A 27,811-nucleotide genomic window follows, 5' to 3' on the forward strand; every position below is an offset into this window, starting at 1 on the left:
TGTATTTTTTATGTGGGCTGGTCAGCCCACCTCTCTCTCTCTCTCTCTCGCTTGACCCCATTTACAGCAGGATTGGTGGGTTTTGTTTGTTTGTCTCCTGTCTGTCCCCATCTGTCTATATAGGTTTCAGACCGTGCCAACGTCAGCTACAACTTCTCAAATCCAAGGAGAACTTTACTTGCACATCCGAAAAAGTATCAGGCCTCATGACCTGCAAAGAGAAGAAATGCAAACAACGCGTATGTAGCGTTCCACATATTTATTAAAGAATGAAGTGAAACTTTAGTAAAGACAAAACAAATAAAGAATAAGTGAAACGTGCCTAACAATGCAGTGCTAACAGGCAACTAAACATAAACAATATCCCATAACCCACAGGTGGAAAAAAATGCTACTTAAGTATGATACCCAATTAGAGACAACGATAACCAGCTGCCTCTAATTGGGAATCATACAAATCACCAACATAGAAAATAATCCTAGAACCCCACATAGAAAATATAAACTAGAACAACCCCCCAGTCACACCCTGACCTACTCTACCATAGAAAATAAAAGCTTTATCTGGTCAGAACGTGACAATTTTAAAGGTTATCGGAGCTATAATCGGACCTGGAGACGTGTGGAGATTCTCTTACATGTGCTACAATAACGTGAGTGAACATGGTCATCACTATTTACCACAACCACAAAGCCATACATCGGTCTTTTTCTACAATTTCTCTTCTTAAAATCAGATTTTAAACCTAATCCTAATCTTAATACATTAATCTCACTTTATGTTTAACCCTAACCTTAAATTAAGACCAAAAAGCAAATGTATGTTTTCATGAATTTTTACGATATCGACTAGCAAATGTTGACTTTGTGGCTGTGTTAACTGGTGGAAACCAGTAAAAATTGATGATTTGTCCAAAGTCGGTCATTGGGTTGCATCAGAGCAATACATTTGATTTCATGGGCGTAATTTGAATGGGACGATGGTGATAAAAACAACTAACAGTGCCATTTGCGCATGTGTTGAATCACCTGGTTTTGCTTGTCTGGCAGGTGTGTTCTTCATTCCATATGTTTTGTTCTTGGTGACGTGCGGGATAAACTTGGAATGGCTAACACAACGTGCCATTGGAACACAGGAGTGATTGTTGCTGAAAACGGCTATGTAGATATTTCATCAAAAATCTTCCGTTTCCAGCCACAATAGTGATTTACAACATTAACAATGTCTACACTGTATTTCGGATCAATGAGATGTTATTTTAATGGACAAAACAATGTGCTTTTCTTTTAAAACAAGGACATTTCTAAGTGACCCCAAACGCTTGAACGGTAGTAGAAATACATTAGGCTATAGGCCTATTTCAATCATATTGAAATACATTTTCATGTTATATTTTGCTACTTATTGGATACTGTCTGTAGTCTAATTTGTCTCGATATAAACTACATGACCAAAGGTATGTGGACACTTGCTTGTCAAACATCCCGTTCCAAAATCATGGGCATTATTAATATGGAGTTTGTCCCCCCCTTTGCTGCTATAACAGCCTCCACTCTACTGGGAAGGCTTTCCACTAGAAGTTGGAACATTGCTGCAGAGACTTGCTTCCATTCAGCCACAAGAGCATTAGTGAGGTCGATCACTGAATTTTGCCGATTGGGCCTGGCACGCAGTCGGCGTTCCAATTCATCCTAAAGGTATTCAGATGGGGTTGAGGTCAGGGCTCTGTGCAGGCCAGACAAGTTATTTGTCTCTCCTTCACAGTGGAGGACGAGAATATACTGTGTAGTCTCAGAGAAAGATGTAAATCTCTGGTGCGTCGGCGGCGCCAAAAGCACGTGCAAAAAATGTATGTTTGTGCTTAGTCTTTACATCGGCAGTGGCACCATCCAGAAACAGCCACCCTCTTCACCCACACATGCCTTGTTGGATTTTAGTTTGACGTTTGTCTATACAGAGTGATGTGGAGAACACAGACTCAGAGTCATGTATAGCATCTCTGAATGCAGCCTTTACCTGCACTGCAATGCATCAATGGGACATTGTGTATTTTTGTAACCTGGTTCCAAATCTGTTAGTGCTCTTGTTAACAGCATTGCTGTCATTTTCATGCCAAAAATTCCATTAGGCATGAGAGCAGAAACAGACATAGTAGCAATTCCTCTACATTAGTTTTTACCTCTTCTATTTTCCCGTGTGTGTGTGTGTGTGGGTGTGTGTGTGTGTGTGTGCTGCAGATTAAGTGGATGCTAAAATCAAAACAGCAAGCAAAATATATTCTGTAGTATGTATAGAGGAACAGTGATTCTTGGTCCAAATATTTTATTACTCTGTCTTCTACAATGTATTTTAAATGGATCATGCGGATCTAATCAATCACGTAAACTACTCTATGGACTACCCGCAAACAATATCATTTTCGACAATCACTGTAAAAAAAAAAAAAATGCAACACAGTTCAAATGTCAGCTTAGTATTGTTGACATCTTGTCCTGCTTCACTGCACAAACACTTGAAAGGTGCTTTCGTGTGATTCAGTGGGTCCCTCCCCCAGGTGGCCAGCTGAGGCCAAGGAGAGTAACAATGGGGAAATGTGCAGGAATGTGTAGGTAAACTGAGGGGAGAATCCATCCTGGCTCCAGTCTCAGTCCATCTGGGACAAAGAACATCTTTTCCTGAACTCCTGTCCGTGGGCCCGCACCCATTTATTGGCAACTAAAACCAGGGAAGAAATAAGAGTCAAGTTCTGTTCATTTCATTTTTTGTAATCTCTCATTTACCCATTATATTATCTAATGATCTTATCACTTTATACCAGTTTCCCTTTATTATGTACTGATCAGCTGATTGTTTTCCCATCTGACTGTAATGCTGTTAACATACAACAGATGTTATGGCTCAAGTTCTCTCTGTACCCTTCTGCTTTAAAGTACCATCAATGTACATTACAATATATATATTTTTTAATGATTTGAATCCATTTGTTTTGATTATTACATCTCAATATGCTTTTTAATTCTTCTTTTTATATTATATGAATTATTATGTCTTCATTTCAATAAAATTGTAATAATAAGTGATGAGATTTTGTCTTTCTTCATGACAAAAAACTGTGTTCTAACTTTTTTTTGTTGATGTAATTGTCCATACTATGAGGCATAGGTTTTGATGGGAACGTACCCCATTTATTGCCCACAAATACAGGGCATGCAGCGTGTAAGGTCCTAGCGTCCTCCTCTCCATTCTGCAAAAGGTTGTACCACAGCACCGCTGAACCCTATAGCAGATTACACAGGTAACAATGAGTTCACGGATATACCTCAACCCAGATCTACAAGCACTACTCACATGTTTTACTGGCTTAGGGCAGAGATGCACAGCTCCAGTGCTCATTAAGGACCACCTATAGCATATGAGACTGATTTCTACCTGAGAAACTAGGTACATGTACTGTCCTGCCAATCAGTGGCATTAATCAACCAGTTCAGGGCCAGGGAAAACCATAAAATGTCAGAACTGCGGGCCTGAGTTCTGCATCGCTGGCTTTTGGACAATGCACATGGACACCTGTAGTGTTTAACGTTGCTGTCACTACCCATGTAACCATGAATGATGATGATGATTAGTCAGCTTTGAATGTACCTTGTACGGTCGTAGAGTAGCGCCTATATCAGGGAACACAGTCGATCCACCCACTTCCACATCACTCATCTGACATGGATCAGAAGAGGGAGACATGATGTACAACACAGTCACGCGTTTCATTACTTTGTCACGTTTTAACCAGAGATGTCGATATACAGCAGTCTTACATAGATTAAGATCGTTGCGATCCTGCCACCCCTCGTCATGTAGTCTGTGTCATTGGTCAGCTGTGGAGCATAAGAATATTACTATATATGCTTGTTGAACAAACAACACATACCATTATCAAATTATTTTAATGCTTACCTTGTTGTCGAAGTGTGGTTCATATTGGCCCCCAATCCCATAATTTGCAACCTGAAAAAATCTGACATTTGAGACATTTTAAAAACTCCACACCCTAATCCCTTAACCCTATCCGTATCCTCCAGCCAACACCCGGGCTTAACCCTGAGCTCTGCCTCTAGCTGTCACCTACCTGGAGCATCTCTGCTGCCTCCATGTCCAGCCCAGTCAGGTCAGCCATTCTCTGGGTAACACGGGAGATGACAGGGTTGTCCTCGTCAGCCAGCCATGCACTGGCCACACAGCACAATGGGTTTAGATAAAGTCATAGGGTCACATAAGGTCAGAGGATATCACAGAATCTTTGGTCTATGATCGATCCTGATTGTCCAGCTTTTACAAGTGGAACTTGCAAAAATAGAGGATGTATAGAAAAAAACAGAGGAAGACTTTATTGTGTATGCAGTAAGTAGCTATTCAAATAGAAGTTACACATTACATCCTGTCTGCTTAATGCATGGTGGAAATCAATACACTAATCAAAAGGCACTATTTTATAACAACATGAAAACAACCAACCTTTTAGCCACACGGGTTTCAGCTGAAAATCTTTCCCCTGTCACATGGTCTGACACCTTTGCTCTGTCAAGCTTGGTGACAATGCACAACACAAAATTGAGTCCCAAAAAAAATAGACACTTGTGAATATATTCTTAGTAGTTTAAAATCAAGCTGCAGTACCTTTGATCGGGATAGGTGTTTTATGGTCTCAATCTCCCTTTCAGATACAAGGTCATGATAGCGTATTATTAGTGGATGGTCCCATTCCTGCTCCTCTTTTATAGGTGCATAGATGAGTCGAGGGTTGCCTCTACCAGTGCTGTACCTGCACTGCAATGTCCTCTGTCTCCTCGGGGTCTGACCATCACAGACACAGCATCTTTTATTCATACACTCACAAGACAGGTAGACAATGAGTATAGAATTCATGGAAAAGTTCATGTTGGCACCTCAGAAGCAAATCTTGTGTGAACGCTGAACTATGGCCAGCTTTGTTACGGGATGTTAAGGACAGACTGTTCATTTACATTCATAGTATGTTGCTATTTGTAATTGAGTACGAGGGACTTGCCATTTTGACGCCCTCCCCTCTGCAAAGAGATTCGTATGAGGTTTCGCTTGCTGGTTTGATTAGTGTTAAGATGTCCACTGGTGCATCTAAGGGCAATGAGGGTGTTTGTGTCTGGCTCCCACACCGGATGCTCTCTCTCAGGGTTCTGTAGTAGGCCAGGTGCACCTTGGTCTGCATGCAACTGGGGTCTAAGGGGAGGAAGTGTTTTGACAGACACACACTGTTATGTAGTACATCTTAGCTAACTCTCAAACTTGAGTCCAGATATCAAATGAACATGGTAAAATACTTCACAGGAATTTGGGTTCACTGTGATCACTGTATTGTTTTTGAAACCAGTGCATAAGAGAAACAACTGCTCCTTTATGTAACATAGGCCACATACCCAGTTCCTGCAACTGCTGCGTTAGCTCCAATGCTAGAGGCAGGTTACCCATCTGAAAGGCTAGGGGACCCAGGTAGGTCAGAACCTCTCTCCTGGTCACCAGAGCTGGGATGCCATCCTCCAGCTGCCTGAAGGTCTCCTGGAGCCAGAGCAGGGCATACTGGAACTTGTGGTTCTGCAGGGCCACCATGGCAACGTGGAAGGAGTCATCTGGATCCAAGGGTGTCACATTTACCTGTCCTGTGAAGCAAAGCAAATCATGCTACAATTTATTTGTACAGCACTTTTCATTTAAGACCGCTCTGAACACAGCAACAACCTTAAAAATGTATTTTTTAAAAGTATTTTATTTAAAAGGATATTGGTCAGATACTGTACAAGAAACACAGACTATTGGAGGCAGCATAAGACTAAATGGCAGAACTTTAAAAACGTAACCCCTGTAGATCTACGCTCTTTGATCACAATATCGACTTAGCTAACGTGGAATTGCTTTATGATGGCTGTAAAATGTATCATTTAGCTATTTGATTTGGAATTTTAGGACCCCTATAGGTCTAAAAAAAATTATACAAAATAGATTGATGAAATTTTGAATTTGGTCCCACATGTTTTGAGCCCCTCATATGGCGGTGCTGGCATTTTTTCCATGTTATTTTGGAATTAATACGCGTCACATATCAGTTTGCAAACAATGTAAAAAATTATCTATATATCATTGAGTTAATTAATAAAGCCTCATACAAAATTATACAAAATATGGTCTCTTTTTTGTTTTCTTGAGTAAAGTAGCTCCAAAATGCAGATGTTTCAGCCTAGCTCAGTGCTTTCTGTGGTGATGGGGCAAGTCAGCAGAAAATACGGAGAGTTGCGCCGTGATTGGCTCAGAGTTCTGTCACTCATGGGGACTTTACATCACTGCCAAGCATAAGAAGATTCCTTGAACATTCTAGCCCTTTGGGGTCTGCCATAGAGTTACATTAGTAGTGCCCATCCAAGAAGGCTCAAGGTCATTGGCCACAGATAAAATGTCAAATCACGTTATATCTACAGTAGCTTTGATTGGACTGATCATGTCAACATCATACTTTCACAATCCTAGCTAGCGGTCATCATCATGAATCAAGTCAATAATCTACTGGCAAATCATTTTTAATCATTGTCATATGAAGAGAAATAATGAAGTGGTTTGGAAGGAATCAGTGACAGTGACTGTGTGGTCCCAAATCTGGGATTAATGGGCTCATTTCCAAATTTAAAAATGATAAACATTCAACATTGGCCCTGCTGTCAATGAAGCATGATTTATGCCACGCTCACAACAACTGTTCACCTCGGAACTGCAAAATCTTGAACTCAAGTTAACTGGGAAGTCAGGAATAAACGAGCTCCGACTGGGAAAATACGTTTTGAATGGTCATCCAACTTGGAATTGTAAACCCGTCCTCCAGTTGTTTTGAAAGCACCATAAATCGAGACAATGCCAGACAAAATGATGACAAAATTTGCCCCACGAAGGACAAGCACGCAAACTTCCTGTCCAAGACCAAAAATGCATTGTATGCTGCTGCATAAATTATGTAATATCCCAGGAAGATATGCATACTGTAGCTAAGAAAGTAATACTAAGTGTATGTTCTCTGTATACATCAATGATGTCGCTCTTGCTGCTGGTGAGTCTCTGATCCACCTCTACGCAGACGACACCATTCTGTATACTTCTGGCCCTTCTTTGGACACTGTGTTAACAACCCTCCAGACGAGATTAAATGCCATACAACTCTCCTTCCGTGGCCTCCAACTGCTCTTAAATACAAGTAAAACTAAATGCATGCTTTTCAACCGATCGCTGCCTGCACCTGCCCGCCCGTCCAGCATCACTACTCTGGACGGTTCTGACTTAGAATATGTGGACAACTACAAATACCTAGGTGTCTGGTTAGACTGTAAACTCTCCTTCCAAACTCACATCAAACATCTCCAATCCAAAGTTAAATCTAGAATTGGCTTCCTATTTCGCAACAAAGCATCCTTCACTCATGCTGCCAAACATACCCTCGTAAAACTGACCATCCTACCGATCCTCGACTTTGGCGATGTCATTTACAAAATAGCCTCCAATAGCCTCCAATACCCTACTCAATAAATTGGATGCAGTCTATCACAGTGCCATCCGTTTTGTCACCAAAGCCCCATATACTACCCACCACTGCGAGGGCCAGCCAAGCTCTCGTTGGCTGGCCCTCGCTTCTTACTCGTCGCCAAACCCACTGGCTCCAGGTCATCTACAATACCCTGCTAGGTAAAGTCCCCCCTTATCTCAGCTCGCTGCTCACCATAGCAGCACCCACCTGTAGCACGCGCTCCAGCAGGTATATCTCTCTGGTCACCCCCAAAACCAATTCCTCCTTTGGACGCCTCTCCTTCCAGTTCTCTGCTGCCAATGACTGGAACGAACTACAAAAATCTCTGAAACTGTAAACACTTATCTCCATCACTAGCTTTAAGCACCAGCTGTCAGAGCAGCTCACAGATTACTGCACCTGTACAAAGCCCATCTATAATTTAGCCCAAACAACTACCTCTCCCCCTACTGTATTCATTTATTTATTTTGCTCCCCATTATTTCTATTTCTACTTTGCACATTCTTCCACTGCAAATCTACCATTCCAGTGTTTAACTTGCAATATTCTATTATGCCATTCTTTGTTTTCACAGATTCATAAGAGTGTTATTGTCTGAACTTTGTTTGTTCCTCCGTGCGTTCGTACGGGTTCTCTGTTGTTGAGGGCGTTGTATTTTTTGGATTGTGCCATACCTGTGTTGGTGGACTTGCCAATTAAAGTACGCTTCTCAGACATCTCTGCTCTCCTGCGCCCGACTCCTTCACCTACCTAGGTCTGTGTCCGTGCATTGATTATAGAGGTCTAAATTCCATCAGGGTGGGGTTTAGTTACCCGCTACCTCTTATCGCCACAGTGGTGGAATCATTTCACGGGGCACGTTTCTTCACAAAACTGGACCTTAGGAGTGCGTATAATCTGGTGGGTATCCGGGAGGGAGATGAGAGCAAGACCGCGTTTAGTACCACATCTGGCCATTTAATGAAGTCCTGAGGAGGATAAACGAGGTGTGTTATAGGTTACAGCTTCCTACTTACTATCGTATTAACCCCTCGTTTCATGTGTCTCTCCTCAGGCCAGTGGTGGCTGGTCCCCTGCAGGACGGTGAGGTGCCTGAGGTCCCTCCACCCCCTCTGGACCGAGGGGTCCCCGGTGTACACAGTACGTGCTATTCTGGACTCGAGACGCCGGGTGAAGGGCCTACAGTACCTCGTGGACTGGGAGGGGTACGGTCCGGAGGAGAGGTGCTGGGTACCGGTGGGGGACATTTTGGACCCTTCACTTCTGAGGCACTTCCACCACCTCCACCCGGATCACCCGGCGCCTCGCCCCCCGGATCGCCCTCGAGGCAGGTGGCAGCGCGCTGTGGGGGCCGTGCATGGTATAGTCACGACTCCCACCGAAGGTGCCTCCCCTGCCTGTTCGGGCGGTGCTCGGCGGTCTACTAGCCGCCACTGGTCCCTTTTCTGTTAGTTTAGTCTTATTAGTTGCACCTGTTCCTTTGTGTGTTTCTTGATTTTTGTCTACTTAAACCTGTTAGGCCCGCTTAGGTTTGTGCGGGATTATTTTGTTACTCTGGTGGTTGGGGATGTGTTCTCGTTTAGTTTTCTCCGGACTCGTTGTCCTGTGTTTGGGCTGGTCAGTGCGTGACCATTTGTGCCGGAGAATAAATAATTACATTTCACCGAACCCTCTGCTCTCTGCGCCTAACTCCTACCCAACACTCCTAGTGATAAGCCCAATGTTACATTAAAGGAAAGATATTTTAGTAGTATGACATCTTTTTTTGCCCAATAAAGCAAAATAATGATTAATCTTACAGAAATCATCAAGCAATTGTGGCCATTAAATGATCCTTTTAGGTATATTGCTATCAAGAGAAAATGCCTAGGAAAATGACTATTCATAGGATGTTTAAATTGCAACGGTCTGATTTACCAGAGTGATTATTTACCAAATGTTCCTAGATGTACAGTTCCCAGTTTAGTCTCACCTGACACATCCACTGTAATAATTTGCAGTTGTCTGTATATGTCCTGTAGACGTATAAGACCCAATGCAACCCCATCCATGTCCTTCTCACTGGGGAGCCGCTGGGAGACCAATGATACATTAGCCAGGAAATCTAGATTTATGGAAAGGTTTAAACACGGCAGGAAAAAATGGAACAAGAGTTAATGGACACTGGGTCTAGTCACTTTTAACACGTTCATATCCAAGCATAGATAACTGATTTAGTAATGGAGTTGTGTAAGGTTCAATAAGTCTGCGTACAAAATGCCACACGGTTCCCTAGCGCACTGCTTTTGACCAGTAGTGCACTATATTAGGAATATGGGGCCATTTGGGACACAACTTGGGTCTTATAGTCACACTTAATATGTCATGACCAAGGGTCTTGTGTAAGCTTGAGTTAGTTTGAACAAGGTTATTTAAGACTCACTTATACAACCGATAATTATAATAAGGTGAACATACAGTTGAAGTCGGAAGTTTACATACACCTTAGCCAAATACATTTAAACTCTGTTTTTCACAATTCCTGACATTTAATCCAAGTAAAGATTTCCTGTATTAGGTCAGTTAGGATCACCACTTTATTTTAAGAATGTGAAATGTCAGAATAATAGTAGAGAGAGAATGATTTATTTCAGCTTTTATTTCTTTCATCGCATTCCCAGTGTGTCAGAAGTTTACATACACTCAATTAGTATTTCGTAGCATTGCCTATAAATTGTTTAACTTGGGTCAAACGTTTCAGGTAGCCTTCCACAAGCTTCCCACAATAAGTTGGGTGAATTTTGGCCCATTCCTCCTGACAGAGCTGGTGTAACTGAGTTTGGTTTGCGTGCTCACACACGCTTTTTTCAGTTCTGACCACAGATTTTCTGTAGGATTGAGGTCAGGGCTTTGTGATGGCCACTCCAATACCTTGACTTTGTTGTCAAGTAATTTTCCCACAACTTTGGAAGTATGCTTGGGGTCTTGTCCATTTGGAAGACCCATTTGCGACCAAGCTTTAACTTCCTTACTAATGTCTTGGGATGTTGCTTCAATATATCCACATAATGTTCCTTCCACATGATGCCATCTATTTTGTGAAGTGCACCAGTCCCTCCTGCAGCAAAACACCCCCCCAACATGATGCTGACACCCACGTGCTTCACGGTCGGGATGGTGTTCTTCGGCTTGCAAGCCTCCCCCTTTTTCCTTCAAACATGACAATGGTCATTATGGCCAAACAGCTCTATTTTTGTTTCATCAGACCAGAGGACATTTCTCCAAAAGTATGATCTTTGTCCCCATGTGCAGTTGCAAACCGTAGTCTGACTTTTCTATTGTGGTTTTTGGGCAGTGGCTTCTTCCTTGCCGAGCGGCCTTTCAAGTTATGTGGATATAGATACTTTTGTACCCGTTTCCTCCAGCATCTTCACAAGGTCCTGTGCTGTTGTTCTGGGATTGACTTGCACTTTTCGCACCAAAGTACTTTCATCTCTAGGAGACAGAACACGTCTCCTTCTTGAGGGGTATGACGTCTGCGTGGTCCTATGGTGTTTATACTTGCGTACTATTGTTTGTACAGATGAACGTGGTACCTTCTGGCGTTTGGAAATTGCTCCCAAGGATGAACCAGACTTGTGGAGGTCTACAATTTTTTTCTGAGGTCTTGGCTGATTTCTTTTGATTTTCCCATGATGTCAATCAAAGAGGCACTGAGTTTGAAGGTAGCCCTTGAAATACATCCACCGGTACACCTCCAATTGACTCAAATTATGTAAATTAGCCTATCAGAATCTTCTAAAGCCATTACATAATTTTCTGGAATTTTCCAAGATGTTTAAAGGCACAGTCAACTTAGTGTATGTAAACTTCTGACCCACTGGATTCTGACCCCTATTATTGGAAAAATTACTTGTGTCATGCACACAGTAGATGTCCTAACCGACTTGCTAAAACTATAGTTTGTTAACAATACATTTGTGAAGTGGTTGAAAAACGAGTTTTAATGACTCCAACCTAAGTGTATGTAAACTTCCGACTTCAACTGTATCTGCATCATCAATCCATAAAAACATGAGGTTGTATTAACAAACGCACATCAACAGCGGAAGTGTGTCTATCAAGCAGATAGATACTATGTGGATACTGTATACATCTAATGATGTTCATTTCAATTGAAGATATTAGATCACTACCTGCAATATATGAAGAACATGTCTTGGTAACTTGTTCCACGATGTTCCGCTCGAGCCTCAGTCTTCGCACCAGCTTGAATGCAGTGAAAGGGTTGCTGATGTGTTTTTCCAGATCCTCTGGGAAGTCTCCAGAGGCATTTTCACAGGCTTCAACAACACTGTGTTTGATTATTATAAAAATATGATTAACTGAAAGCCCATTTCTAAGACCAGCAGCAGAGTATGTAGGAGTTATGGCACCAGAGGCCACAAAAAAAAAAAAGAGAAAATACATTCTGTTTTGAAAAACCAAGTAACTCCTAGATTACGGTTGGAAAATGTTCATTTTCTTTCAACAGCCACATACTATATCTACATGTCCACCAACCCTGGTGAAGGCCAGAATGGGGCCGAAACCACACTTGCAACATTTACATTTTTTTTCATAATTTGAAGATTTCCGACAGCAGTCTAGGAGTATTCCGTTTTTTTCTCTTTATTGCCAAGAAGATCAATAAAACAACTAAAATTGATTCCAACTCTCTTTTTAGAGGACTTAGACTAGATGATTGTGCCAAAAGATATAACTTTCAAGTCAGAAACTGGGTACTTCTGATTCCTCAATGGATAGATGAGGTTAATTGCTGAATATTATGTGACAAAGTGGAGATTTCCCATAAACCCACTACCCTCTGCACGGTCACCTGTTAAATCGGTCTATGCATTGTTTCTTTGCTGTGATGAAATCTCTGAGGCTCTGGATGAGACTCCGCTCAATGACAAGCAGTTCCATCATGTGATCTGTCAGGAAGGAGAAAATGCCGTTCCCAATGAATGTCATCTGATGCTCATAGACACAGAGGTGCACATACACTAACAGTGAATCCTCTTTAATCACAAATCTGCGAATGACCTCAATCCTGACTTTAAAAGTTCTGATTCAGTGAATGTGCAATCTAAAAAGTAACATAACTTTACCTGTAGAGGAGTAGAACTCAGTCTCTTCAGCACAGAAAGTCCAGCCTATCAGCAATAATAAAATCACACGTCGAAGACAATTTGATTCCATTTCCTGGCCAGTCGCACAGCTCTAGCCCTGTTTTAGTAAAACTCCAAATATACCCAATGTATATGTTATATATACATTAAGGTATACCCAATGTATATGTTATATATACATTAAGGAATACCCTATGTTGATGTTGAACCAGCAAATACAATCGTATTCTTGTCAGATTCCAAGACGAGAGTCCAACGCAGAAATTATGTGGTAAAACACAACTGAAAGACACTACTCCAAAGTCAGTCTAGAAGCCAAACATGTCCACGTCAACGAGCCTGGTCAAACCCTTTACATCTCGAGTCACCTGCATCTACAGTTTTCATAAAGCACAGTCATGGCAAATAGAGGATCTTTTCATTCGCACTAATCTCAATTGAGTAACCTACTGTACAGTTTAAGGCCACAGATTATGGCACTAGTAAGAGCGTGCTAGCCACATTGTCTATCTCTTGTCTACAGCATTTGTAAGAGAGGTAGTAAAGTGCCAGGAAGTTGTGCAAAACCATGTAGGCGCTAAATCCCTACTACTGTAACTCCCTGATGGCCTATGTGTCATAACACCTAAGTAGAAATGCGTTTAGTTTAACTGCGTATTTAGCGTTGAACTGAACCAGGGTTATGGAGATACCACCAAGGGCTTCTGTTAATCCTTTAATGACAGGGTGTGGACATGGCTTCATTTATGGTGAAACACCTGAAGACATAAAGCCATGCTTAGCAACATGAATCATAGAGTCCCTCTTACACAAACTCTCTTACCCAACGCATTTACTCTGTTAGGGTGTCATCTGTTTGTCTCAAATGAACCACAAAGTGCACCCTCATCAACATACAAACCTGTCATGAGAGGATCTCTAGGGAATTTTGACAGCAATTTGACATAATATCCAAACAAGGCTATGGGAGCGGTAGAGAGAAAGGTATTTATGAGTGTGGAGGGACAGTACATTAGACTTGTGCGGTAAATTAACTTTCCTGTGTTCAGTCAAATACTAAAATAAAAGCACATGGTAAGCTGCCCCACAGTCATAGTAGGGTAAGGGCAAGTTATGGAACAAGACAGCTTGGTGATATCATGGCAGAGAGGAGGGAATGAGACCTTTACCTGTAGGCCCACAGCTGATCTCATCTATGGTACATGGGTTCCCATATACACTGAGTGCACAAAACATTAGGAACACCTGCTCTTTCCATGACATAGACTGACCAGGTGAAAGCTATGATCCCTTATTGATGTCACTTCTAATTCAAATTCAAATCAGTGTAGATGAAGGGGAGGAGACAGGTTAAAGAATGATTTTTAAGCCTTGAGACAATTGAGAAAATAATTGTGTATGTGTGCCATTCAGAGGGTGAATGGGCAAGACAAAGATTTAAGTGGCTTTGGATGGGGTATGACAGTAGGTGCCAGGCGCACCAGTTTGAGTGTGTCAAGAACTGCAACACTGCTGGGTTTTTAATGCTCAAAAGTTTCCCGTGTGTATCAAGAATGGTCCACCACCCAAAGGATATCCAGCCAACTTGACACAACTGTGGGAAGCATTGGAGTCAACATGGGCCAACATCCCTGTGGAAGGCTTTCACCACCTTGCAGTCCATGCCCTGACGGGGTGCAAGTCAATATTAGGAAGGTGGAAATGGAAAATGATGACACCAACGCTGCTGTAATGAGTTACAGGGTAAAGGCTGAGATGTCACCAAATCGCAGTCTGCTCGGGAATGTGTCCATGAGCTCTTGTCAGAGTCTCGAACAGTGTTTAAAATCATCAATGTGACGTGGAAAAACACTCAATGTTTTCAGTGTGGTGCTTAAAAGGCTTCACATTTTAATAGTGAATGTCTGACTGACTTTCGCAAAGTGAGAGGCCGTGTTTGAGAGTGTCAAAACCGTGATGTAGCATGGGTAAATTGTGACTGACTGATCTACAAATTATATCGAATAGTTATTTTGTAGGTGATTTGACTAGTCAGTCTTGACTCGTCTTTAAAGTCGACTGGAATGTTGATCACGCCCATAGAGTTTGGTCAAGTTCCCCTGCTCAGACATTGCATCCATCCACCAATGGTTGCGTACCAGGTCATCAACTTTCCTGTTGGACACCACATTGCTATAACATATGATACTTAAAATACCTATCCAGGCGTTGTAAGATCTGGCATGCATCATCAACGCCTGGGCAGAGGAACACGCCCCATGTGTGTCGGAAAAATGACACCCTCATCACCGCTTTGCTACAATTCTCTGTTGTGAACAGTTGGGATGTGTTAATCTGGAAAACAGGTCATCCTTACTAGGTGGTGATGGTGGAATGGCTTTACATTTTTTTTTTTTTTTTTTTTACATTTGATTTATCTAGGCAAGTCAGTTAAGAACACATTCTTATTTACAATGACGGCCTACACCGGCCAAACCCAGACGACCCTGAGCCAATTGTGTGCCTCCCAATCACGCCCGGTTACATACATGAATAGCCTTTCTCAATGGTGGAGGTGATGACATTATGAAACAGTAATGTTAAACAAATTTGTTCACAAGGTTACAATATAGGCCTTCCAATGTAGCCTGGTCTCATATCTGTTTGACAATGACTGACAAGGAGTTGGCAGGATAGCACCCTCTAGTGGCTAACTCCTGAAGTGGTTCATATCGGATGATGACTAGTCCTTTTTTCTTGCACTTAGATCAGGCAGCGTTGATGGGATTTATCAGGCAGTCAGATTTAAATCATGAGCCTTAGCCGATTTTAGGCTAATTTAGAAAAATGTCATCATAAAATAGGTTAGGGCTAGGCAAAACCTTATAACAACTTACATTTGACAGAGCCGTCAAGAGATCAGCCATCACAATAGTGAATGTAGGCCTACTGCACTTTTAATCAAATACACTGTTTATTCTGCTCCACATTTTCCATCTTTTAAAAATGTCACAATCATACAGTGTAATAATTTAAGAAGTCTATAAATACAAACGTAAATGGACAGGAATAGATGAAGCAGTATGTTCTGATAGGGTTGTGCAGTCAGTATGTGGTTATGCATAAGTCATTTTTGTATGAAACATCTGAATGCTAAACAAACATGTAAACAAAACAAGAAATCAGAGACTTTAAAGCTACATATCCATTTCTCTGCATAGTTACTGCAGACTCCCAAGCTTCAGATCATTGTTAAAAGCCATAATGGATACCACAGTGTGTGTGTGTGTGTGTTTTCAATCAAAAGTTCAGGCACTGCAGGTGGAGTGTACTCCTGCAGCCAGGGGTCAGGGGTGAGAGGTCAAGTTCAGTCCACTTCTGTCAGGCCACATGGCCTCCTGAACTCCTGACCTCGTTCGTGGATCCATTTGTTGGACACTGGCAACAGATAAAATAAAGTACAGTATGTCAATGTCAGTCTCAATTGAGTGGAAGTCTCAAGTATCTCCAATGTGTGAGATTAGGGCTCTGTTAAAACCTACAACTACCAGGAAGACTCCACTCACAGGTAGATGCTTCCTATTCCAGAAGTACAGTGCCTTCAGAAAGTATTCATACCACTTGACTTATTCTACATTCTCTTGTGTTATAGCCTAAAATCCAAATGGGCAACAAAAAATAGTAAAATCTCACCCATCTACACAATACTCCATAATAACAACCTGAAAACATGTTTTTAGAAATTATGGCAAAGTTATTGAAAATGAAATATCTTAATTTAAATAAGTATTCACACCCCTGAGTCAATATTTTTGGAAGCACCTTTGGCAGCAACTACAGCTGAGAGTCTTTCTGAGTAAGTCTGTAAGAGCTTTCCACACCTGGATTGTACAACATTTGCCCATTATTCTTTTCAAAATTCTTCAAGTTCTGTCAAATTGATTGTGGATCAATCCTAGACAATAGTTTTCAGTATACTGAACAAAAATATAAAAACGCAACACGCAACAATTTCAAAGGTTTTACTAAGCTACAGTTCATATAATTAATTTAAATCAATTTAAATACATTTATTAGGCCCTAATCTATGGATTTCACATGACTGGGAATAGAGACATGCATCTGATGGTCACAGATAACTTTAAAAAAAAAAAGTAGGGATCAGAAAACCAGTCAGTATCTGGCATGACCATAATTTGCTTCATGCAGCGTAGAGTTGATCAGGCTGTTGATTGTGGCATTGGAATGTTGTCCCACTCCTCTTCAATGGCTGTGCGAAGTTGCTGGATATTGGCGGGAACTGGAACATACTATTGTACACGTCGATCCAGAGCATCACAAACATGAAACATGAGGTGATGGCGTCGGATGAAGGGCACGACAATGGGCCTCAGGATCTCGTTATGGTATCTCTGTGCATTCAAATTGCCATCGATAAAATGCAATTGTGTTTGTTGTACGTAACTTATGCCTGCCCATACCATATCCCCACCACCACGGGGCACTCTGTTCACAACGTTGACATCAGCAAACTGGTCTCCCACATTACGCCATACACTGCTATCTGTGCAGTTGAAACTGGGATTAATCCATGAAGAGCACACTTCTCCAGCGTGCCAGTGGCCATCGAAGGAGAGCATTTGCCCACTGAAGTCGGTTACGACGCCAAACTGCAGTCAGGTCAAGACCCTGGCGAGGACAACGAGCATGCAGATGAGCTTCCCTGAGACGGTTTCTGACCATTTGTGCAGGAATTCTTCAAATGTGCAAACCCACAGTTTTGTCAGCTGTCCGAGTGGCTGGTCTCAGATGAGCCGTCAAGTGAAGAAGCCGGATGTGGAGGTCCTGGCGTGGATACACGTGGTCTGCGGTTGTGAAGCCGCTTGGACGTACTGCCAAATTCTCTAAAACAACGTTGGAGGCAGTTTATGGTAGAGAAATTAGCATTCAATTATTTGGCAACAGCTCTGGTGGACATTCCTGCAGTCAACACCCCAATTGAACACTACCTCAAAACTTAAGTCATCTGTGGCATTGTGTTGTGTGACAAAGCTGCACATTTTAGAGTGGCCTTTTATTGTCCCAAGCACAAGGTGCACTTGTGTAATGACCATGCTGTTTAATTAGCTTCTTGACATGGAACAGCTGTCACGTGAATGAATTATCTTGGCAAAGGAGAAATGCTCACTAACAGGGATGTAAACAAATTTGTGCACAACATTTGAGAGAAATACGCTTTTTGTGCATATGGAACATTTCTGCTATCTTTGATTTCAGATCATGAAACATGGGACCAAACTTTACATGTTGCTTTTACATTTTTGTTCAGTGAACACTTTGTATTCAGGACAAATGGTTAATTGCTTTGCCACATTTTTTGCAGACTCCATGCAACTTATTATGTGACTTGTTAAGCAAATGTATTTAGGCTTGCCATAACAAATGAGTTATTTATTGACTCAAGACATTTCAGCTTTTCATTTTTAATTAACTTGTAAAAATTTGAAAAACATAATTCCACTGACATTATGGGGCATTGTGTATAGGACAGTGACAAAGAAAATCTGAATTTAATCAGGCTATAACACAAAAAAGTAATTTCTGAAGGCACTGTAAGTGTATGTGCAGGCAGACTTTCAAAAAACAAACACTGCAGGTCATTCCATGTCATTTCCACAAGCCATGAAACCCACCATCTCAGATTGTTAGAAACAGATAAGATAAGCATTCCTATAATTTGATTTTTGACAATTTAAGCTAACTGATTATACATAAATTGGCCATTTTATTTGATAGGATTCATATATTATTCAATAAATATAGTACCCAAACTCCGATTTGGACCAAACTTCTTCTTACCAATAAGTAAGACATGAGGAATCCAAAAATGGTTGCTAAGAGAATATCAACAACATCTATTTCATGTAGAACTGTCTTGACTTGTAGGACCACATCATTTACAGTATATTTACCATGAGCAATTAGTTTTCTACCCAAAGGTGCAAAGAAAATGTTGTGATCCATTTAATATATACAAGTGACCAGCAAAATTGGTAAAAAGGTGTGACAGTAAAGCTGGAACAGAACCATCTAGTGGTCAAAACCTGGTACTTTCACAAAGTTTAACAGGAAATAAGGCAAGTGACTTCAATGACTAATTTCTCTGAACAGGGGGAAATAACCGTCACCAGATTCACAGGGAATACATTACATAGTATGAATAAACAATACTCCAAGATGCAGCTCCATACTACTTGTCAAACACAGAGAACTGATATTGAACACTGGTTGTTGGGGTGGGATTGGTGTGAGGTGTGGGGATGGCTTTCGTCATTTTTGGGGGATTCCTCATGGCTTTCTCATTGCTTGGAAGAATGTAGGTCCAAAACAGATATCTATTGAATATGATATGAATCATATCAATTAAAATGGCCAATTTGGGTGCAATCAACTGTCTTCAATTCTCAAAGACTAAATTATATTTTGACCTAATGTTTCAGGAATGCAAATCCTACCTGTTTCTAACTACAGAAACGATTTCAAACCAATCTGAGATGGTGGGTGTCAATCTTCCTTCTTGTGTTTTTTGATGTGGAACGACCCTGAGGTAACATTCCTATGAAGGTTTGATTGCAGCCTATGTGAGAGATACATACAAGGAGCACCGACTAGGAAGTAGACAAAGAAACACATCAAATGACTGACACCAATTAATTGATTGATATTGAGATTAGACGCTGCTTGTGAGTTTGGATTAAACTCTCCATCCAACTCACCCCATTTACATCCTACTAACACAGGACAGGCAGCGTGTCTGGTCCTGTAGTCTCCCTCTCCACTCCTAAAGAGGTTGTACCAGAAGACTGCAGTTCCCTGTGGACACACATAGAGGAGACATACCTGTTTAGTACATGTAAGTCACCACTGCATCGACATGATGGCCCACTATAAGATAGTGTGTGCCATCTCAACCCAGGGTTACATATATTTGATGAAAAGGGCTAGGAGTTTTCCCTGACCATGTGACCTGACCAGGAAAATCTAGAGCCTTTCATCTAGAGTTTTTCATGACCTGGTGACATGGCCCTATAGTGATGAGGGCTGTACTTGTCTAAGAGTAGGTGAATGGTTTATCTCTCACCTTTTTGGGATAGATAGCTGCTCCAAAGTCTGGGAATACAGTTGCTCCTCCCGCTTCAACATCACTCATCTGTCAGGGAAAACACAACCCTGTCAGCTGGCTTTACTGATATACAGTTAACTATACTGTAAGAAATGTGTACTGCCTTTAAAAGGATACACTGTTTTAACAGGCGCGTAATGATACAAGTTACTGGCGCCCAGTGTGGCAGCCCCCTGCTCCAACCTGTACATGTGTACTTGTGTCTTTCAGAGGGGTTGGGATAAAGCAAACTGACATTTCTATTGGACCATGTGACCAATGGACGAATAAAGTGATCTTAATTTTTTTTTAAATAACATGTAGCAATGTAAAGACTACTGACGATCTAAATAAAAAAATAACATGTAGCAATGTAGACTACTGATGATCTAAATAAAAAAATAACATGTAGCAATGTAGACTACTGATGATCTAAATAAAAAAATAACATGTAGCAATGTAAAGACTACTGACGATCTAAATAAAAAAATAACATGTAGCAATGTAAAGACTACTGACGATCTAAATAAAAAAATAACATGTAGCAATGTAAAGACAACTGACGATCTAAATAAAAAAATAACATGTAGCAATGTAAAGACTACTGACGATCTAAATAAAAAAATAACATGTAGCAATGTAAAGACTACTGTTGATCTAAATAAAAAAATAACATGTAGCAATGTAGACTACTGATGATCTAAATAAAAAAATAACATGTAGCAATGTAGACTACTGACGATCTAAATAAAAAAATAACATGTAGCAATGTAAAGACTACTGATGATCTAAATAAAAAAATAACATGTAGCAATGTAAAGACTACTGTCGATCTAAATAAAAAAATAACATGTAGCAATGTAGACTACTGATGATCTAAATAAAAAAATAACATGTAGCAATGTAAAGACAACTGACGATCTAAATAAAAAAATAACATGTAGCAACGTAAAGACCACTGACGATCTAAATAAAACAATAACATGTAGCAATGTAAAGACCACTGACGATCTAAAGAAGTGTCTTGAAAGTCTTGAAACTATGGCAAATTGTTCAATGACACTAAACATAATGTTTATTACACACCATTATACAGCAACACCAAGTCCATAACAGCCAGTCATTCAACTATACAGAAGTGCAGCAGAAAACTAAGTGATCCAAAATCACTGTAGTTTTGCAAAGCATGGCATTCTTCTTCTATTTACACTCACATCACGCATACAGTATTAGCATGGACCAAGAAACAAGGTAGCATGTTGTGGGGTGGGGGTGGGGGGGGTGGGGGTACAACACGACGCAATATGCACTGAAATTGACTGACAGAGACTCCAAGGGGAAATGTCCTGTTTTTGATCACCTTTTTTCCCGACAACCATCTACTAGGTTAGTGATGGTATGAGTATGCGGTAACACGGATTGTCAAATGGTTGAGAAACATGGAAATGTCAATCAATTGAAGTCCAATATTCAAATAGAGTTCATGGATCTGCCAAAAACAATAATTATGCAAAATGGAGACCCAAAAAAGAAGAGTCAAAATCTAAAATCAGTAACTGCTACTGTAAATTGACGGCAGCAACTGGATTCGCATACTTACGTAATTTAAAAAAGTAGCCACACGATTTCCAGTGCCTAATGTTTTGAAAGCATCAGGTTCATCTTTCTATGAAGATAAAATTTGAGAGTAAAACACACATTGGAAAAAACACAGAGACATGTACTTACGTAGTTCAGGAAGGTAGCAAGTCTATTTCCATCGACCATGATGTCCTGAGGACGCTGCAACAAATGTTTATAACTTTTAACTCAGACTGAAATGAATAACTCTTGGATCCCGCCACTAGGGCACTAAATCAATCATCTATAACTAAATTGATTATTAACAACTGTTTGACTTAACATAGTCATTGAAAAATTTGTGAGGCCTAACCGATTTCACACAATATGAGCTACTACTGAATATTTAGCATATTGAATATAATATAGAATAATGTAGATGATTAGATTGGATTAATATGGATATATTTTCATGAAGTTAATTGATACTTTGTGCACCTCCCAGTGGCACTGTCTACAAATGGGTGGTGGCCCCGGGAATCTTGCGTTGCACAGTCTGAAACCTTCCAGACAGAAGAAACCTACACACATTACTCACTATAAAACCTTAAACTGTGCCCGAGTTTAAAAATGCAATCTTCATCCTGCTGTGATTTTTTGTGTGCCAGAAACATAAAATAAAACAACTTCTGACGTGTATTGAATGTGTTTTTAAATAATTCCATAACTCAATCACCACATATCAAAGCCAGCATGCATGGACAAACTTGATCATGTCCAAAAATGTGATGATTTTCTCAATTACAATTGTATATTATTACTAGAGACTCTTCTCCTTATAGGAAGATGCACTCGGGGGTTATGGACATGGTTGAACTGTGACTCAACCCTTCATCTAGGGCCGCGTCCAAGAGCCCTGGTCAAAAGTAGTGCACTATATAGGGAATATGGTGCCATTTGAGATAATACCTAGGTCTCGTTTGTCAATCTGCCATATAGGAATTCAGGGCCTCTCTTAGATGACACACTATTCTAGCAGTGGATGGTCAATGAGATGGAGAACCCCCGACGAAACTTTATAGGTCTACATTTGTCTTAGACAATGTCTTGCATGTTGACTGCTAACACCGTAAACGTGTGTGCTACTGAAGTCATTGTTTTTTTTTATCACAGGTCAACATACAGGTGAAAACATACTTTCTCCATAGAACCCAGCAGGATAAACCATTGCGTGCCTGTTGCATCCCTTCTCAGATGCAACAGGGAGCAATTGTAGGCCGTAGAGGTCACCCTTACCCTGGAGAAATCAAAATGTGGCTCATATTGTCCTCCGACCCCATAGTTAGCAATCTGTTCAGTGAAAAGAGAGAAGAAGCTGAATTATTTAACAACACCTGAAGCTTAAGACTAGTCACACAAAACCAGGTGTCTGTTAAGATTGTCAGTATAGTTTCAAAGAGTGAACAGGGATATTTCTTGCAGTGGGCCACCAGAAAATAGTATCCAGTGTTAGGTAATATGCGTGTCTTAACAGGTAGAATGCATGTACAGTCTTATATAGTATGTGGTGTGTACCTGGAGTAACTCGGCAGTCTGCGTCGTCAGGCCTGTGATGTCCTCTATCCTCTGGTTGACACGTTCAATAACAGGGTCCTCCTCCCCCTCCAGCCAGGCACTGAAGGACAACAGATCCACTGACTCGACACAACACCACCACTCGTTCACCCAGACATGAAGCATAGCTAAACATGAACCACAGAGGGCGCCAAAACCCTGCTTACCCATAATGACTCACCTTTTTGACACCCTGTAGTTCGCTGTGGTCAGAACGCCTGTTTTGGGGTCTCGAACAGTCGCTCTCGCAAGCTATACAAAGATTTACCAACAAGTAGGAATAAATATTGACATACAGCACTTGTAACATCTCATTTTCCCTTGGACATTCACCACCTTATGATACAATGTTTCAAGACTACCACTGAAACATACAGTATAGTGTTATATCTAAAAAATATAGATCATCTGTGAGGTAATAGTGGCCCTGCTGGTCCGGTTTGCTGCTCCTCTGCTCCTCTCACCCTGGGCTTGGCCAGCTCCTTAATCTTCTCAATTTCTGAGTCTGAAAGGGCGTTGAGGTAGCGGACGATGTGTGGGCTGTCCCACTCGTCCTCCTCCTTCATGGGCTGGAGCAGCAGGCGAGGGTTCCTGTTCCCGTCATGGTAGCGGCAGTACAGCCGGCTGCGCCTCGCACTGGTCTGGATGGGGTGGGATGGGTCGAGGGTGTGGGAAGTTAGACCGGAACTCACAGCTCCTCTCCAAAACCCTGTCAAATTACCGCACCGCTCTAAAAGTTCCCTCACAATAACTGTCTCTTTTAGACATCACCCTTTTGACACCATCTCATTTAGCTCCCCGTCTGCTTCTGCTCTCTTCTCAACTCCATGTCACTCCTTGTCACACCATGACAACGAGTGACAAGGAGTTGACATGATATCACATACTGGGAACAGGCTACATCTCATGCTCCTTACTTTTAAAAACACTGTCTGTGCGTTATAAGAGTCAGTCGGTCTCACCATTTTGACTCCCTCTCCCCTACATAGGCCCTCGTAGATCTCCCTCTCAGGTAGGTAGTCCTTGGGTCTCTTGTAGGTCCCCAGCTGGATGGGCTCCTCTGTGGCCGGCTCCTGGACCTCTTGGTTCAGCTCCTTCAGCTGCTTGGATAGCAGCTTCTCAAAGTAGCGCAGGTTCCCTCCTGCCCTCTGGTGGCTAGAGTCTGTAAGGACACCATGGGTAATGCAGTTCGGCAGATTAACAGGACATGAGGGAATTGTGTGATGGCACGGCACAGCACAATTCAACAACATTTAACTCTCGTCAATGGTTTGAGTGAAAAGGAACTGTCTCTCTCTGTGTGATGCTACTTCAACCATACAAAATGAATCCGTTTTGAGTATCAAGGGAAATAGGCCTAAACACTAACATTGAATGTCTGAAATAAGATGCGGTGTGGTGTTTGGAGTCAGTTGTTTCAAAATTGCCATTACATGTTATGAGATGAGAGACATGATAAAGCATTTAATTCAGTATAGCAAAAAAGGCATTCAGCTACTTTAGTTGGATCCAGTTGTCTTTTCAGTTTGAATTACAGGAACCTCTAAAACAAAAATGTTATACCATCACCCTAGTACGGTATTTCCCTTTGTTAACTTCAAAGGCTTTGAAGAGTTAAAAGTAGCACTTTTCCTGCCACAATCACACTGGGGATTGGGGGTCACAGACAGCTGTAAAAAAAAAAGATACCCAAACTAGAGACAACTACCCAACAATATGTTGCTCTAGCTAACTACAGCAGCTAATGTTATTATTTTATATCTGATTCTTTACTTGGTAAATATGCTGGTAGATCTTACTAGTTGTTGACCTTGGGTTTGGTTCATTCAACTTCACATTTAAGCAAAGTAACCAGAACTCCATAATTGCAGCCTTTAACAAAGAACAACATTCCTGATGCAGCTCAAATGAGCAAACCGTGAGCACTCAGAGTTACACCCTGTAACTCTGGACAAATACCAGAGGTTTTGAGAGGGTGATTATGTGAGAAAGTGCGAAAATATGACAGTATGTGAGGGAGAGTGAGTGCGTGAAAGAGAATGTGTGAGGGAGAGTGAGAGTAGAAGAGATTGAGAAAGTGAGAATGTGTGTGAGAGATGGTATGAGAGAGTAAGACGTCTCTCCTGTTGTCAAACACCTCAATCGCATGAAACGGCGGAAACAGCGCGTGTGAGTCCTACCGATGGCCACTAGGCGGCGTGTCAGCTCGATGGCACGGGGCAGGTCTCCCATCTGGTAGACGGAGTAGCTGAGATAGTCCAGGACGTCGGCCTTGGACACCACGTGCTCCTCCCCTGCATCCATCTGCCTGAGGGCCTGCTGCATCCACAGCACCGCGTGGTAGTAGTCTGCCTCGTTGTACGCCGTCTTCCCCATGTCGTAACAGTCATCCACTGTCAGGATGGCGTTGTGGTGCACACCTGCAGGTATGGTATAGCATAGTATAATGCACCCTTTTGGCAATACAGCACCATTCTGCTGTGTTTCTGGTCTCCTGGTAGCATGTCATAATAACATCCATTAATAAGACAGCTGTTTATGAGCAGTTTATCAACTGCTTACGAGGTTACTACATAAGAGTGCTCCATAAATCCACAATGGTGTTATGATACTGTAGTGGACGTTGCTATAGCAGCAGTAAGAAGGTCATATCAAAACACTTTGCTTTTGCAACCTTTTTCTGACAGACCTCCCAGACATGGTGGGGTGTGCAATATTAGGATAAGATGCACATTTGTCATAAAATATATACATAGTGAATGTGTGGCCACAGCATTTGCTCCCGGTATCAAAACTGTTCTGTTTGAGCTTGCATTTCTGGAGAGGGTAAACATCTGGCTGGACGAAAGAGCAACAGTTCTCTGCAGTCTGGTAGTGGTGGAAGGGCAGGCTGAGAAATGCTCAGCTCACACACCATCTACATCCCAAATGGCACCCTATTCCCTACATAGTGCACTACTTTTGACATGAGTTCTGATCAAACGTAGTGCACTACGTAGGGAATAGGGAGCTATTTGGGATGCATCCCACTGTGCTGAACACATCTGGAGGCTTCTGGAATCTTCCATGGCAGAGTTTCAGTGACTGTTCACACACAAAGAGTAGGGATGTGTCAAGGAGATGATAGAGCCTCACCAGGCAGCTTGCCCTTGGAGAAACTCTCTGAATCCAGTTTGTACGTGTCCTGGAGACGCATCAGTGCCTTGGCAGCACCTTTCTCATCCTCCTCGTCAGGGAAGTACTGCCTGTGTACAGTCATGTTGGAGATGAACCCTGAGGAGGGAACACAGTGATAAGGACGCAGAGTGAAGCAGTGAAAAGGTTTGCATCCCAAATTACCACTACCCACTACTTTTGACCAGGGCTTTGATAGGGACTTCGGTCAAAAGTAGTGTACTATATAGGGAATAGGGAACCAAACAATGAGTCGAAGGCATCACAGCACAGAACATCTGCATTGGAGTTGCCTGGTGTGCACTGCTATGATGTGTGATAATGTAGTGTGTGAGGTCAAGACAACTAGAGAATGTTTATTTAATTTTTTTATTTCACCTTTATTTAACCAGGTAGGCTAGTTGAGAACAAGTTCTCATGTACAACTGCGACCTGGCCAAGATACAACAAAGCGGTGCGACAAAAACAACAGTTACACAAGAGTTACAGACAAACAAACGTACAGCCAATAACACAGCAGAACAATCTGTGTACAGTGTGTGCAGATGTAGTAAGGTTAGGGAGGTAAAGCAATAAATAGGCCATAGTGGCAAAATAATGACAAGTTCGCATTAACACTGGAGTGATAGATGTGCAGATGATGATGTGCAAGTAGAGATACTGGGGTGCAAAAGTGCAAAAAATGTATTAACAGTATGGGGATAGTGTAGTTGGGTGTGCTATTTACATATGGGCTGTGTACAGGTACAGTGATATGTGAGCTGCACTGACAGCTGATGCTTAAATGTATGAGCCTCCAGCTTCAGTGATTTTTGCAATTCGTTCCAGTCATTGGCAGCAGAGAACTGGAAGGAAAGGCTGCCAAAGTAGGTGTTGGCTTTAGGGATGATCAGTGAGCTATACCTGCTGGAGCGTGTGCTACGGATGGGTGTTGCTATGGCGACCAGTGAGCTGAGATAAGGCAGGCTATACCTAGCAAAGAATTATAGATGACCTGGAGCCAGTGGGGTTGGCGACGAATATGTAGCGAGGGTCAGCCAACGAGAGCATACAACGGTGGGTAGTATACGGAGATTTGGTGACAAAAAGGATGGCACTGTGATAGACTGCATCCAATTTGCTGGGAAGAGTGTTGGAGGCTATTTTGTAAATGACATCGCCGAAGTCAAGGATCGGTAGGATAGTCAGTTTTACGAGGGTATGTTTGCCAGCATGAGTGAAGGAGGCGTTGTTGCAGAATATGAAGCCGATTCTAGACATACATTTTGGATTGGAGATGCTTAATGTGAGTCTGGAAGGAGAGTTTACAGTCTAACCAGATACCTAGGTATTTGTAGTTGTCCACATATTCTATGTCAGAACCATCCAGAGTAGTGATGCTAGGCGGGAGGGCAGGTGCGGGCAGCAATCGGTTGAAGAGCATGCATTTAGTTTTACTATTTTAAAAGAGCAGTTGGAGACCACAGAAGGAGTGTTGTATGGCATTGAAGCTTGTTTGGAGGTTTGTTAACACAGTGTCCAAGGAAGGGCCAGATGTATACAGAATGGTGTCATCTGCGTAGAGGTGGATCAGAGA

At 41.7% G+C, this 27,811-nt stretch overlaps 2 protein-coding genes across 5 annotated transcripts in view; both read right to left on the minus strand.

Annotated features, from left to right (window-relative positions):
* Nucleotides 1-244: 244 nt before the first annotated feature.
* LOC115105272 (prolyl 4-hydroxylase subunit alpha-2-like) lies at nucleotides 245-13,254 on the minus strand. Its single transcript, XM_029627085.2, has 14 exons — nucleotides 12,726-13,254; nucleotides 12,452-12,548; nucleotides 11,769-11,926; nucleotides 9,566-9,697; nucleotides 5,449-5,688; nucleotides 5,064-5,251; nucleotides 4,673-4,849; nucleotides 4,511-4,581; nucleotides 4,125-4,224; nucleotides 3,953-4,003; nucleotides 3,814-3,873; nucleotides 3,644-3,712; nucleotides 3,182-3,278; nucleotides 245-2,716 (listed from the first exon to the last, which is right to left on the minus strand). The coding sequence occupies exons 1-14, from the start codon at nucleotides 12,814-12,816 to the stop codon at nucleotides 2,646-2,648; spliced, it is 1,602 nt and encodes a 533-aa protein (XP_029482945.2). The 5' UTR covers nucleotides 12,817-13,254; the 3' UTR covers nucleotides 245-2,645.
* Nucleotides 13,255-15,660: 2,406 nt separating this feature from the next.
* LOC115105273 (prolyl 4-hydroxylase subunit alpha-2-like) overlaps nucleotides 15,661-27,811 on the minus strand; it is a 39,308-nt gene continuing 27,157 nt past the window's right edge. For 2 of the 4 annotated variants that reach the window (XM_029627086.2, XM_029627089.2), the window contains 11 exons: nucleotides 26,197-26,334; nucleotides 25,242-25,481; nucleotides 24,024-24,223; nucleotides 23,526-23,702; nucleotides 23,243-23,313; nucleotides 23,023-23,122; nucleotides 22,744-22,797; nucleotides 21,488-21,553; nucleotides 19,867-19,935; nucleotides 19,502-19,598; nucleotides 15,661-16,163 (listed from right to left, as the gene is read on the minus strand). In XM_029627086.2, coding sequence (XP_029482946.1) covers nucleotides 16,093-16,163; nucleotides 19,502-19,598; nucleotides 19,867-19,935; nucleotides 21,488-21,553; nucleotides 22,744-22,797; nucleotides 23,023-23,122; nucleotides 23,243-23,313; nucleotides 23,526-23,702; nucleotides 24,024-24,223; nucleotides 25,242-25,481; nucleotides 26,197-26,334 — 1,283 coding nt within the window. In that variant the 3' untranslated portion in view covers nucleotides 15,661-16,092. Of the gene's footprint in view, nucleotides 16,164-19,501; nucleotides 19,599-19,866; nucleotides 19,936-21,487; nucleotides 21,670-22,743; nucleotides 22,798-23,022; nucleotides 23,123-23,242; nucleotides 23,314-23,525; nucleotides 23,703-24,023; nucleotides 24,224-25,241; nucleotides 25,482-26,196; nucleotides 26,335-27,811 lie in introns of those variants that run through there. The other 2 variants (XM_029627088.2, XM_065007208.1) reach the window with 2 other exon arrangements.

Source organism: Oncorhynchus nerka, linkage group LG22 (assembly GCF_034236695.1).
Source record: "Oncorhynchus nerka isolate Pitt River linkage group LG22, Oner_Uvic_2.0, whole genome shotgun sequence".
In the NCBI taxonomy this organism is placed as follows: domain Eukaryota; kingdom Metazoa; phylum Chordata; class Actinopteri; order Salmoniformes; family Salmonidae; genus Oncorhynchus; species Oncorhynchus nerka.

What these genes read in the sequence shown, in the direction of transcription:
- LOC115105272 (XM_029627085.2), bottom strand. Translation starts at nt 12,816, where the DNA reads ATGGAATCAAATTGTCTTCGACGTGTGATTTTATTATTGCTGATAGGC. An exon ending in GAGGGGAGGGCGTCAAAATG is followed by an intron (nt 4,850 to 5,063) that starts GCAAGTCCCTCG and finishes TGTGATGGTCAG; the next exon opens with ACCCCGAGGAGACAGAGGAC. An exon ending in GAAACCCGTGTGGCTAAAAG is followed by an intron (nt 4,225 to 4,510) that starts GTTGGTTGTTTT and finishes CTGTGTGGCCAG; the next exon opens with TGCATGGCTGGCTGACGAGG.